The 14,390-nt window shown below is 39.7% G+C and overlaps 1 protein-coding gene across 1 annotated transcript; it reads right to left on the reverse strand.

Moving 5' to 3' along the window:
• Positions 1-8,181: 8,181 nt before the first annotated feature.
• On the reverse strand, positions 8,182-10,214 carry LOC147435995 (chemocyanin-like). Its single transcript, XM_086488904.1, has 3 exons — positions 10,139-10,214; positions 9,757-9,948; positions 8,182-8,810 (listed from the first exon to the last, which is right to left on the reverse strand). The coding sequence occupies exons 1-3, from the start codon at positions 10,197-10,199 to the stop codon at positions 8,395-8,397; spliced, it is 669 nt and encodes a 222-aa protein (XP_086345030.1). The 5' UTR covers positions 10,200-10,214; the 3' UTR covers positions 8,182-8,394.
• Positions 10,215-14,390: the final 4,176 nt, after the last annotated feature.

The raw sequence follows: 14,390 nt of genomic DNA on the forward strand, positions 1-14,390 counted from the left end.
AAAAATAAGTATTTTATAACAATTTTGACAAAGCAATACTAAATTTTTGACCCAAAGTATAAGAATGACTTATAAATTTGATTTCTAGCTTCGCTAATTACTTGCAATAAGTTGGCAGAAAAACAAAACACTTTAATGTCTCGGCACACTTCACAAACAACTATAGTGCATAGGCCAACATTGGCATGGGACCATGGTGCATGCCACAAGTACAAACAATGGTGCAAATAACGTGGAGGTAAGGAGCAACAAAAAATAGTTATAGTGCATAGGCCTCTCTTTCTCTCACCCACCCACACACACAATCTATTAAGTATGGAGCATGATTTATCCTTTGTAAAAAACGCACAGTTGTAAGGCCCCCGTTATGAGGAGAAGCCATCGTGCATGAATAAAAAAGACTCGTCTGAAACCAAAATTTTTATGGCCATCGAAATATTATGGTCGGACGATGGTCAGAAAATGGTTGAAAAACGGTCCCTCGTTTGGCCGGTTGGCAAGTGGTCGGTAGTCAATGGCAGGTGGTTAATTTCAAAGGCAGACTTGTCTTCTCAAGCGCGGCCATACATGGGCTAATTGGAGAGTCCAATTTGGATGTCTACAGAAGGGCGGCTACACATGGCTGCCTTTCATGAGAGAGGACAACCCTTTTGGCTTATGAAAGGAGGCTATTTCTACACACATTTTGTAGTATGAAGTTGATGCAACAAGGTGGGTGTGAGGTGGTGAGAGTGAAGCAAGGCGGTAGCTCTATTAAAGTTATAATCCCTTTGTAACCTACTTCTTGTTTGAAGTACTAAAGCCATTGAGTGGTTGCTTTCTCGTGGATGTAGCGCACACATTGGGTGAACCGTGCTCTCTCTCTCTCTCTCTCTCTCTCTCTCTCTCTCTCTCTCTCTCTCTCTACTCTATAATTTCTCGTGTGTGAAAATTTGTCTCTCTCCATTAAGTAAGCTACTCAAATATCTATTTAGCTACGTCCTATTTTCTAACAACGGGTATTAGAGCAAGGTTTGCTTGTAGCTAAAGTATCTTAAGGAAAGGATTCCTTGAACTGAGTGGGTGTAATGGCTGAGGAAGGGAAGCTTAAGATCGAGGTCAACGGCAAAAAGTACCAACATTGGAAGATTCAGATTGAAAACTGCCTCTACCAGAAAGACCTTTATTTGCCACTAGGCGGTCTTGCAAAGAAGCCCGCAACAATGGCAGATGAAGCATGGATTTTCCTTGACCAAAAGGCATTAGGAATAATGCGGCTAATCTTGGCGTCAACGATGCCCTTCAACGTTTCGAAAACGAAGACCACAGAGGACTTGATGAAGTCACTTGATGACCTCTACGAGAAACCATCGGCATCCAATAAGATATATCTCATGAAGCGCTTGTTTAATCTAAAGATGACAGAGAATGGTTCACCAACATAAGTAAACTTCGATCGATGAAAATCAATTTTGATGATGAAGTGTGAGCTCTCCTTATACTATCGTCTTTAACGGATAGTTGGGACAACCTTGTAATGGTTGTAAGTAACTCTATCTCTGGCACAAATAATCTTAAGTTTGATGACGTTGTGGGTGTCCTCCTAAGCGAGGAAATGCGAAGGAGAAGCACATGTGAATCATCAAGTGCTACACTGTCAGTGAAAATAAGAGGAACGCCTAAGAAGAGGTTCAAAAATCAAAAGGGCTGTGATCGCTCAAGGTGGAGCAAGTCACACACAAAGTCAGTTCTTGAATGTTGGAACTGCGGCAAGAAGGGGCCACGTCAAAAGGATTGCTAGTCCAAGAAGAAAGAGAGTCAGAGTCTCAAGCCAACAAGCCAACATCGGAGGCCAATGTGGTAGGTAAAGTAGATCAAGGCACTCTAATTCTTTCATTAGACAATGTGTCTAATTCCTGGATAGTAGATTTCGGGGTTCATTCCATGCAACACCACACAAGCAGTATTTCCAAGATTACACTAAAGGTAAGTTTGGGTATGTATACTTGGGAGATGATGAAGCTTGTGAAATTGTCGGTAAAGATACAATTTGTGTCAAAAATGCTAACGAAAATGAATGGAAGCTTAAAGATGTTAGGCATGTTCCTTCTCTTTGCAAAAATTTAATCACTACAAGATAATTGGACGATGAAGGTCACAACATTGCATTCGGAAACAAACGATGGAAGATCTCAAAGGGATCTTTGGTGGTTGCCAAAGGAAAAAAGGTTGGTACACTTTACTTGTGTACTGTCAACACACAATCTTCAACTTGTGCAATAGCTACAGCAGTCGACAGTGCGGTGTGGCACTACCGGCTTAGGCATATGAGTGCCAAAGGAATACAAATCCTTCAATCAGAGAAGCTTCTACCAGGTTTGAAAGAAGTGGCCTTAGAGTTCTGTGAAGATTGTGTTTACAGTAAACAAAAGAGGGTAAAATTTTAAAAATCAAGAAATGAAAGAAAAAACAAAAAACTTGAGTTGGTTTATTCTGATGTTTGGGGTCCTGCAAATAAGTACACCATCACTTGGTGGCTCATTGTACTATGTAACATTCATAGACGATACGATTAGGAAAACATGGATTTATGTAATGAAGAATAAATATGATGTGTTTTTCATATTTCAAAGGTGGAAAACTTTTGTGGAGAATGAAACAGGTACCGAGCCTCATATCCAACGAGCCTCATATCCGACAATGGAGGCGAATATTGCAGCCAAGCTTTTGAAAGCATTTGTGCTAGCAATGATATTCGGAGGCAAAAGACAACGCCAAGGACACCTCAACAAAATGGGATTTCAGAAAGGATGAACATGACAATCATGGAGCGAGCACGAAGCATGCGGCTACATGCAGGCCTACCGCTTGAGCTTTGGACGGAAGCTGTAAGTACGACTGTGTACTTAATCAACTGGTCAAACTCAACGGCATTGGATGGGGGAGTTCCAAAAGAGGCATGGGCAGGTAAACCGGTGACTTTTGCATTTCTCAAAGTGTTTGGGTGTGAGGCTTTCATGCACATAGATAGAAGCTTAAGGTCAAAGCTAGATGCAAAGTCCAAAAAGTGTTTCTGTGTTGGCTATGGAGAAGGTGAGTTTGGGTATCGTCTATGGAATTCTGAAGATAGTAAAATCTTTAGAAGTAGGATGTAATTTTCAACGAATAAAATATGTACAAAGATTACTTGAAAAGAAAACACACAAAAGAAACAGGTGATGAGTACATGGAACTTGAGGACGGTGAAAAGGAGTGAAAACGGTTGCAACAACGTCAACCAAATGAGGAGCCCCAACCTATTTTCCGAAGATCCATAAGAGTAAGTAGACCTCGAGAAAGCTTTGTTCCTTCCTTCAACCATCTCTTGATCTCAAATTCTGGAGAGTAAGAATTATACAAAGATATTATGCATCAGGAATCCAAAGAAGAATGGATGAAGAGCATGCAAGTGGAGATGGAATCATTACATCGCAACCAAACATGAGAATTGGTTGAGATTCCTAAAGGTAAGTGAGCACTACAAAACAAATGGGTGTATAAGCTGAAGGAAAAAGAAGGTGGGAAGAAAAGAAACAAGTCCAGGCTTGTGGTATAATAGTTTTCTCAAAAGATTGTAAAAATGAACTCAATTAGGCTTCTCTTAAACTTTGTGACTGCTCATGATTTAAATCTTGAGCAAATGGATGTAAATACGGTATTCTCTCACGCTGACTTAGAGAAGGAAATTTACATGCTTCAACCAAAGGGATATGAAGTAAAAACTAAGGAGAAAATGGTTTGCAGATTAAAGAAGAGCTTGTATGGCTTAAAGCAAGCATAAAGACAATGGTACTTGAAGTTCGATCGATAGATATTGGATCATAGATTCAGAAGGTGCAACTCAGATCACTGCATTTACACAAAGAATTTGGGAGATGGGAAGTTCATCATCCTAATGTTGTATGTTGATGACATGATGATTGCAAGTGCTAACATGCAGGACATCAAAGACATAAAAGAAAAGCTGTCTATATCTTTTTCAATGAAATATTTAGGTGCTGCAGAGAGGATACTTGGTATGAAGATATCAAGGGACAGGACAAAGAAGACACTAAAGCTATCTCAAGAGGATTACATCAAGAAGGTACTAGAAAGGTTTGCAATGCAAGATGCAAAATTTGTTTCTACACCTTTGGCTAATCACTTTAAACTAACCAAGGATATATGTCCAAAGGCAAAAGAGGAGATAGCCTATATGTCTAAAGTTCCATATGCTGCAGATAGTCGGTTCTCTAACGTATGCTATGATCTGGACAAGGCCACATATTGCACATGCAGTGGGAGTTGTGAGTAGGTTCATGGATAATCCAGGTAAAGAGCATTGACAAGCTGTGAAGTGGATACTTAGGTATCCAAAGGCGACAACCACGAATACTTTGTACTTTGGAGGCACTAACATTTTCTTGCAAGGGTATGCTGATGCAGATCTAGCAGGTGACAAAGACACTCAAAGGAGCACTACTGGCTATGTCTTCACAATTGGAGGCACAATAGTATGTTGGGCTTCAAAGCTACATAAAGTTGTCTCTCTTTCTACCACGGAAGCAGAATATGTAGCAATGATGGAGGCAAGCAAAGAGATTCTGTGGCTTGACAGATTCTTAGAAGAGCTTGGATTCAAACAAGACAATTGTGTCTTATAGCCAAAGCGCTATCCATCTTGCGAAGAACTCAGCCTTTCATTCAAAGACAAAGCACATTGAGGTGAGATATCACTTCATATGCACTCTTTTGGAAGAGGGACTGCTAAAGCTAGGAAAGGTGCATACAGAAAATCCTACATACATGTTTACAAAGGTGGTCAACAAGGAGAAGTTGAGCTTTTGCTCATCTTCAATCGACATTCAAGGATAAGAAGCCAGGATGGAAAGCAGTCACATGTTTGGCTTGGAGATCAGTCTCCAAGGGAAAATTGTTAAGTATGGAGCCTGATTTACCCCTTGTAATTTTCTGTATTAAAAACGTACATTTATAAGGCCCCTGTTATGAGGAGAAGCCATCGTGTGTGAAGTAAAATCACTTATCGAAAACCAAAATTTTCACGGTCATCATTGGAATATACCCTTTTGCCGGAATATTATGGCCGGATTGCGACCCAAAAATAATCGAAAAACGGTCGATCGTTTGGTCGGTGGGACCGGTGGTCGAAAGTCAATGGCCGGTGGCCGATTTCAAAGGCAGACTTGTCTTCTCAAGGGCAGCCACACATGGGCAGATTGGAGAGTCCAATTTGGACTTGTCTACACAAGGGCGGCTATACATGGCTGCCTCTCATGAGAGAGAGAAACCATTTTGGCCTATCAAAGGAGGCCATTTCTGCACACATTTTATATTGTGAAGTTGATGCAACAACATGTGTGTGAGGTGGTGAAAGTGAAGCAAGGTGGGAGCTCTATAAAGGGTATAATCCCTTTGTAACCTACTTCTTGTTTGAAGTACTAAAGCCATTGAATGTGTGCTTTCCCGTGGGGATGTAGCCCACATTGGGTGAACCACGTCTATGGTGCTCTCTCTCTCTCTCTCTCTCTCTCTATAATCTCTAATGTATTAAAATTTGTCTCTCTCCATTAAGTAAGTTATTCAAATATCTATTTAGCTGCGTCATATTTCCTAACAAAATCAACCTATTGACATTCAATATATAAAGTAAAGAATATAGAATCCTTATGGGTGGATGGGCGCCAAGAAAGCACAAAAGAAATTTTGCTGGGAAATGCTAGGGTCCACATACACATCAAGTTGTTCTATTCATGATAGTACAACAAGTTCTTGATGGGATTCCTATTTGGGATGTTATATCTTTGAATTGGCTTCTTGATTGGCTTATTTTAGGATATTTCTAGTTGGGGAAGGAGTCCAAAGTATCATCTCTTAGAATGCACTTATTCAAGCGGGATATGTCCAACATTGATAGAACAAAGAATCTTTGGGCTATTTATAGAGGATGTGAAATAAGGGATTTTCTTCAACCACGATCACCCTATGCTTGCATCTTGAAGGCATATGCCAATATGTAAGAATTTTGACATCGTTCATGATATGATTATTTGCCAGGTATTCTTCAAAAGCAAGGTTGAACTGCGGAATGCTTTCTTTGATATGCACACAATGTAGTACGTGAAACCACAAACAAGTTATTGAAGGGATCATTGAAGTGTGTGTCATCCCTTGGAATGTAATTATTATTACATGATATTGTCTACATGGGGACGATGAGGAAGCTTTGAATTATTGTTAGAGGAGGCAAACGTAGGGCTTCTCTCCATATACAAATACCTTCACCTCAAACTTGAAGGCATATGGCTTTATGCATGAAGTTGACATGAGCAAAAAAATTCATGATGAGACGGTTAGCCTTGCTTGGAAATGCTTTGGTTAACTTGTATACCAAATGTAGTGTAATTTTGAAAGCACAAAAGGCTGATGACGAGCTTAGAATGTCATTTGTTGAACTACATTGCTTGCCATATATGGTCAATGGGGGTAGGGTCACAAAGTGAAATTTTAGAGACTATAAACCGAAGGTCCCTCCAATGTAGTGTCTTGTAATGCACTTATAGGGGCATATGTGACTTCTCTTGAATGTTATATGCACGTAGTCACTCAAAACTATTGGGTGATGGCCAAGCGTGTTTCAAAACCATGTGGGAATACTTATTCCATTAAGCTCAAGAAATAACACTACACTTGCATGGTTAATCTTTTTGTGGTCTAAAATGGCATCGACACTTATCGTGGGGCATGCTACAACATTGGTCATGCAAAGAATCTTTGGGCTCCATATAATGTGGATGCAAGGCCGAGGCTTCTCTCTAGAGGCATTCACCCATGCTTGTGACACTATGTAAGGAATTGACATGTGCAAACAAATTCATGATGAGATTGTTAGGCAGGGGCTCTTTTTGTGCTTGGCAGTGCTTTGGCTGACATGTACACTAAGTGTGGTATATCCATATAAAAACAACAAGTCCTTAATGAGATTTTGTACTGAATGTCATCTTTTGGAAAGTGCTTATCAATTATGGATATGCTCAACACATGGAGGGTGAGGAAGCTTTAGGTTGTTTTCAAAATTGGGAAAGCAAGGGATTCTCATATGTGTAAACACCTATGCTTACATTTTGAAGGCATGTGGCATTTGACAATAGCAAGAAAACTCATAATGAAATGGTTAGGATTGTTTGGAAGTCCTTTGATCAACTTGTATGCCAAATATGATGTAATTTTGAAAGGACAAGACATTGATGATGAATTCCCTATCTAGACAGTCATCTCGTGGAGTACATTTGTTTGCTTGATATGCTCTGTGGGGGTAGGCCTCAAAGGGTCAGGCAATTTTAGGGAATGTGGAGCAAGGATTTTCCTCCAGATGTTTTATTACAAGAGTTAAGGTGTTAAATCCACTTTTTGATAATCTTGGATACAAATGAGCAATTAGTTATAGTAAATATTATAGCTTTGTTTCATAGATTGACTTCTAGACAATGTTCAGGAAAAATCATTTTCACAAACATACAAAAATCCCTCCAACACAAATCTGAACCGGAAATTTTACAATACTAGCCAATATTTTTGCAAAATTACACTATTTTCCATGTATTTTAAGTGGAATTTTCCCTTTCTTGCCCTCCCCTCAACCGACTACTTTGATTTTGCAACCGGCTCAAGGCTAAGCTGAGGCACACTTTTCCCGAACACTGCTTCTAGACTACTCTCTTTGCTTCTCTTGTCTAACAAGCTTTACAAAACTTCTTCTAAGACAAGTTCTGTTGGTCCTTACACAACATGTACTTTTGCTAATGTAGCTTACTTTTTTGAAAACTTATTTTTTGTCAGATTTTCTTGTTATTGTACGTTCAACCTATAATGTTTTGTTAGGTACATGAGGCACCTCAACATTTTTTATTTTTTCGAGGATAGGAGCCACCAAGCAAAAACCATAGCTTTCTTATAATGACTTAGTTACAAAACTCTCTTTAAATTTCAAAGAAGTAATATGTGACAAAAAGTAAGATAATTGCTAAACTAATACATCAAGGGCTATTGAGAAGAAACAATTTTCGTTGATAGTAGCCCTTTTTATCACAAACTTTCATTAGAAACATGGTAAGATTAAAACCATTGTGGTACATCTTCTAAGCAAAAATGGTTAGATTATGAAGCTATTGAAAATTAGGCTTGATATTAAGAGATCCTTGGTGTAAATTGAATACAAGGGTTTGTCATGTATGCTACCACTGTGTAGTTCATCTTTGAAAGAATCAAAGTTATGTGAAGACTCCAAAATTACACAGCTCAAGCCTCTTACAACCACTCTTCTACTCTAAGAATAGAAGAGATTGTAGATGCACTCAAAGTAGACCTAGGTTATGGACTTCAAATGAAAAATGTAAGAGGAACATTGAGGAGCAAAGTGAAGGCAATGATGAGTGTGCTCGAGAAAAAGTAAGATAGTGAAGTAGGACTACGATTAGCAATGTTAGCTTGTGGAGGGAATGCATTTGGGGAAGGGCTAGCAATTGGACTTGGAATGATATGACTAACTTGGGATGTTTCAGTTGACGGGGCGGTGGAGCTTGAAAGTGCATGTTTTCTAACTTTAACTTCCACCTTTTGGCCATCAGTACAATGTGACGGGATCCCACATAGGAAGTAAAAGGTGCCCGATCTATCTAGTTTAACAATTGTGGCCCCATCATCGTATGTGGATATGGGGCTACTAGCCTCACAAGCTTGGTAATCTGACTTTGTGACTACCATCACATTGTGATACTCCCTGCTGTAGTTAAAGTCTGTCTCAATGATAAACAACATAGAAAAAATTGTAAGTATCAATAAAGAATTGTACTATTCAAAGATCAAGTTCAAAACAATAGTAGACATTGTTGATGAACATGATTTGAAGTTCTAAATATGATCATGACAATGAGAAAGCTAAAATGAACAGGAAGCAAGCAAGCAGTCTTTCAAAATATTCGATGTAAGGGAGGGCTAACTATGTTCTTAGCGCCGGGTCACACTGCGTGTTAATGGGGGTAAGATGGAAACTTGATTGCACCACGTCGCACCCAAACTTGAAATGGAGGAAATGGAGAATACCTAGTTTGAAGGAAAACATGGGGAGGCTTTGAATGGAGAGGAAAGGAGGAGAACGTCTCACTTCCTAAAAGATAGCTTAAACCCTTCCATTTTGAAAGTACTAGTGGGTTTAAAATAAAGCTTGGATATTTAAGGAGAAAAACATGGACTTTTTATTTTTTAGTAAGTGCTAACACTGCTAGTAGCCCATGGTGCGACTAAGCTCTTAGCCATGGTTTTAATATAAGGGATGGCATGCCAACTGCCATCCCCAAAGGCAATAACCCACTAGGTAAAGCACTGCCGACTTGCCGACTTGGGAGAAGAGAAGGGGGCGGGGCGGGGCGGGGCGGGGGGACTTGAGCAATTTCTTGCAAGTTCACCATGGGTTACTTTCACCCTATGAACTTGGGAGATTGAGCTTTGGCACCTTAAAAGATGATGTAAAAGCATTAGAGTACTCAAAAGGCTCTTATTCTAGGCACTTGAGAGACCATTGTTCCCAAAATTTCAAAGGTATCTTGGAGGTTCTTAGAGGAAAATCCTCCAAATTCTTCTAGGCCTAGTCTCTTAGGTTAGGAAAATCTTATTGATAAGCCTAACTTGAAGCTAAAGATTAAAAATGGGGTGTGGGTTAGACTAATAATAAACTAATCTTACAGAGAGTGTCGCCCACGACAAAAGTTTGAGAGTCGGCCCAGTCGGAGTAGTTGACGTTGCCGATGCTGGGCAGCGTCCAGCCAGAGGAGCCGCCCACTTCAAATTGGGCGGCCTCCTGGCCTTGGCCGCCCATCAGCACCACCCCCACCACAAGCGCCCACCATGCCATGCCTCTTCCCTGCTTCATCCTCCCTGCCTTAATCACAGGAGCCCTCGATTAAGCCCTGATTAAGGTTCAAGCACCGACTCAATTCACACCCTTGTCCGCAGCAAGCGCATATTGTAACGTTACTCACTTGCCCTTAAGAGAGAAAATGAGAGAGTGAGCGTATGTGTGTGTGGGTATCTCGTTGGCTCTCGCTTGCCTTAGTCGTTAACCCACCTCTCAACCGCTTCCACTTTCCAACCAAACAGCCCTTTCTTTTACCTATGAACCCCCTCATTGCCCCTCACTCCTTTCTTATGTACCCATTTTTCCAATTCAAGGTTGATTTTTCCCCCAAACCCCCCCCCCAAACTCACAATTGTGAGTGGATGTATTAGTTAATCCAAAATAAATCAATTCAAGGTTGTTTTATCTCTAGGGGTGACATCACAATGCTTGTGAGTGCATGGGACCCCTCGCTGCCTAGCTCTGCGGTGAGTGCCCTTCCTTTTTTAATTTACCTTTCGCTTAAATACATGAAAAAAGCTACCTCTACTTTGGCATGCCAATTTTGTGTGGACTTGTGCGTTCAACCCTTGGCTAGGAATGTCTACTTCATGTTCCTTTTAAACACTTGTGCTTTAGGTCCCCACCAAGGTTGCTTTTTGACGGGTTTTTTTTGCCTATTTTGAATGTGAGCTACCCTTTATAAAATACTTTAAAATACCTAAAAATTTATGAAATCTCTAATTTTAAATCCCCTTGCTCTAACCTAACCTTTAGGTTGGGGGGTCCAATCTCCAACACAATCCCAATCCTCAAGGTGGTCACTTATCCAAAGTTCCCAATTCGAAGCAGTTGAGAGAAATTATTATTAATGCTCCTATATACGTGCCACATATATACTATATGGGTCTCTCTTACAGAACATCACCCCCCTCCTCTAATGTATTCTTAAAATATACAATCTTGGAGTATACATAATCTTCTCTACTTAACCCACGTGATATGATACACATTATATGACTAAATATGCTCCTTCTTGTTGATTGAAAAGGGGGATGCATGACGGGTTCGAAGGATTTCAAATCTAGAAGTGAAGGGTAGAGAGTAAAAAGCTATAAAGATATCTCTCTTACAAAGTGCATGATTCAGGAAGGAGAGATAACTCCGCACAAAGTGGCTACAAAGCCTAAGAAGAGATAATATAAAGAAGTCCCAAAGCTATACCCAGTTCAAGCATTTGTAGGGGATAGCCTATATAAGAGAAATGACAAAACAAGTAATGTGATGCACGTAAGAAGATAAACCAAGCATGAAACAAACCAGTGAACCTTTAAACACAAGGTGTCTAGTATGAGTGAATGAGTCAAATTAGGGTTCGTGTTACTTGAATGTGAGTTACTTATAGACACCTTAACATTAATAGGAAGATTGAACTAAAAGAAACTTGTAAAACTAAGACTGAACAAAGACGCAACCAAGACTGAACCACGACTCTATTAGGTCTCCCCAATCTCAGAAAAATAAAAATTCTTTTAAAACATATTAAGTGCATATGTGAAGGGTGATTTTTGGAAATGAAAAGACAGATGAAGGTGGAAAGTCAAAAGGCGAATGAGGTGGAAAGTCAAAAGACAAATGAAGATGGAAAGTCAAAAGACCTTTTGTGTTCATATAAATAGGTGTTTCTATGCTCTTTCTATTTTTCGTTAGCATTTTCTTTTAAGTTCTCTTTTCTCTCTCTCTCTCTCTCTCTCGCAATGTTGTATTCATCTTTCTTAGGAAATATTGTTGCAAATCTATGTGCTTTATCATTGCTTGTTGTTACGTGCTATAGATTAATGACTCTATTAGAAGAAAGCATGAAAAAAAGGATATGTCACTATATTTTAGAGAAATGATACAAGCATTGTTGGTGTTGAAATGTGATACAAAGAAATAATTTCTCAAAACACTCATCCTTAAATGACTAACCTTTGCCTTCACTTTATTTAGGTGTCATTTTCTCACTCGTTTTACTCACCTTCTTATTAGGAGGTTTTTCAGATGGCTTTCCTTGGCTCAACAAGGGTATTACTTCCACTTTTTTGTTGGAATTAGGGTTGCAGGACAGAAACACACACAACTTGGAGAAGATGAAGAAGCTCAAGGCACTCAACAGAGAGTGTATTGATTAGTGCCCAAATGGAAAGATAAGTTAGCCCTAGAATGATGGGTGTATATACAATGCATGGGGGAAAAAACCTCTTAGTGAGGGAAAAAATGCCCCGACGATCGTAAGTGTGTTCACACACATCATCTACCATGTATATAGTAACAAATCCCCCCTGGGAGTGATGCACTAAACGAGAGCTGACACCTAGTGTATAGGGAAGTACCATGCCTTGAGGACGCGTACAATCCACAAAGGGAAGCAAGCCCAAAGCTTTACAAAAACCTTCAAACTTTTTACAAGACAATGCCTTTGTGAACAGATCTACAAGATTGTCCCGTGTCGGCACATAAGCCAAGCTAATCTCTGCTAATGAGACTCTCTTTCTTTGACATAATGATATGCACCTCAACGTGCTTGTGTGAGCATGAAAAATTGGGTTCCTTGCAACTGCCAATGCGCCCTGATTGTCAGTGTAGATGATGTTGGCCATGTCTTGTTCAACACCCAAATCAGCCATAATGCATTTGAGCCATAAACACTCAACCGTAGCTGTGAAGAGTTCCCTATACTCAACCTCACAACTAGAAGTGGTAATAGTAGGTTGCTTCTTGCTCAACCATGGTATGCATAAGCCGCCAAGTATGTAAGAAAAAAAACAACAACTTGTGGACACACGTGTGTCATAACAACCAGCCTAATTTGAGTCTAAAAAAGCACCCACTCAATTCACAGCAGCAAGCACACATTGTAACGTTACTCACTTGCCCTTAAGAGAGAAAATGAGAGAGAGCGTATGTGTGTGTGTGTGTGTGTGTGTGTGTGTGTGGGTGGGGGGTATCTCGTTGGCTCTCGCTTGCCTTAGTCGCTAACCCACCTCTCAACTGCTTCCACTTTCCAACCAAACAGCCCTTTCTTTACCTATGAACCCCCTCATTGCCCCTCACTCCTTTCTTATGTACCCATTTTTCCAATTCAAGGTTGATTTTTCCCCCACCCCCCCAAACTCACAATTGTGACTGGATGTATTAGTTAATCCAACATAAATCAATTCAAGGTTTTGTTTTATCTCTAGGGGTGACATCACAATGCTTGTGAGTGCATGGGACCCCTCGCCGCCTAGCTCTGCGGTGAGTGCCCTTCCTTTTTTAATTTACCTTTCGCTTAAATACATGAGAAAAGCTACCTCTACTTTGGCAATGCCAATTTTGTGTGAACTTGTGGGTTCAACCCTTGGCTAGGAATGTCTACTTCATGTTCCTTTACCTTGTGCCAAAGGCATAAACACTTGTGGTTTAGGTCCCCACCAAGGCTTCTTTTTGACGGGTATTTTGCCTATTTTGAATGTGACCTACCCTTTATGAAATACATTAAAATACCTAAAAATTTATGAAATCTCTAATTTTAAATCCCCTTGCTCTAACCTAACCTCTAGGTTGGGGGGTCCAATCTCCAGCACAATCCCAATCCTCAAGGTGGTCACTTATCCAAAGTTCCCAATTCAAAGCAGTTCAGAAATTATTATTAATGCTCCTATATACGTGCCATATATATACTATATGGGTCTCTCTTACAGAACATCACCCCCCTCCTCTAATGTATTCATAAAATTTACAATCTTGGAGTATACATAATCTTCTCTACTTAACCCACGTGATATGATACACATTATATGACTAAATATGCTCCTTCTTGTTGATTGAAAAGGGGGATAGCATGACGGGTTCAAAGGATTCCAAATCTAGAAGTGAAGGGTAGAGAGTACAAAGCTATAAAGATATCTCGCTTACATACATAGTGCATGATTCAGGAAGGACATATAACTCCACACAAAGTGGCTACAAAGCCTAAGAAGAGATACTATAAAGAAGTCCCAAAGCTATACCTAGTTCAAGGATTTGTAGGGGATAGCCTATATAAGAGAAATGACAAAACAAGTAATGTGATGCACGTAAGAAGATAAACCAAGCATGAAACAAACTAGTGAACCTATAAACACAAGGTGTCTAGTATGAGTCAATAAGTCAAATTAGGGTTCGTGTTACGTGAATGTGAGTTACTTATAGACACCTTAACATTAAAATGAAGATTGAACTAAAAGAAACTTGTAAAACTAAGATTGAACCAAGACGCAACCAAGATTGAACCACGACTCTATTAGGTCTCCCCAATCTCAAAAAAATAAAAATTCTTTTAAAACATATTAAGTGCATAAGTGAAGGGTGAGTTTAGGAAATGAAAAGACAGATGAAGTTGGAAAGTCAAAAGGCGAATGAGGTGGAAAGTCAAAAGACAAATGAAGATGGAAAGGCAAAAGACCTTTTGTGTCCATAG

This window comes from Adiantum capillus-veneris, chromosome 18, assembly GCF_014529385.1.
Source record: "Adiantum capillus-veneris isolate H3 chromosome 18, ASM1452938v2, whole genome shotgun sequence".
Lineage (NCBI taxonomy): Eukaryota > Viridiplantae > Streptophyta > Polypodiopsida > Polypodiales > Pteridaceae > Adiantum > Adiantum capillus-veneris.

Coding starts and splice junctions, on each gene's coding strand:
- LOC147435995 (XM_086488904.1), bottom strand. CDS start 10,199: ATGAGGGGGTTCATAGGTAAAAGAAAGGGCTGTTTGGTTGGAAAGTGG. Junction 9,949..10,138: donor AAAGTGGAAGCGGTTGAGAG/GTGGGTTAACGA, acceptor TGATTAAGGCAG/GGAGGATGAAGCAGGGAAGA. Junction 8,811..9,756: donor TGTCGTGGGCGACACTCTCT/GTAAGATTAGTT, acceptor TCATTGAGACAG/ACTTTAACTACAGCAGGGAG.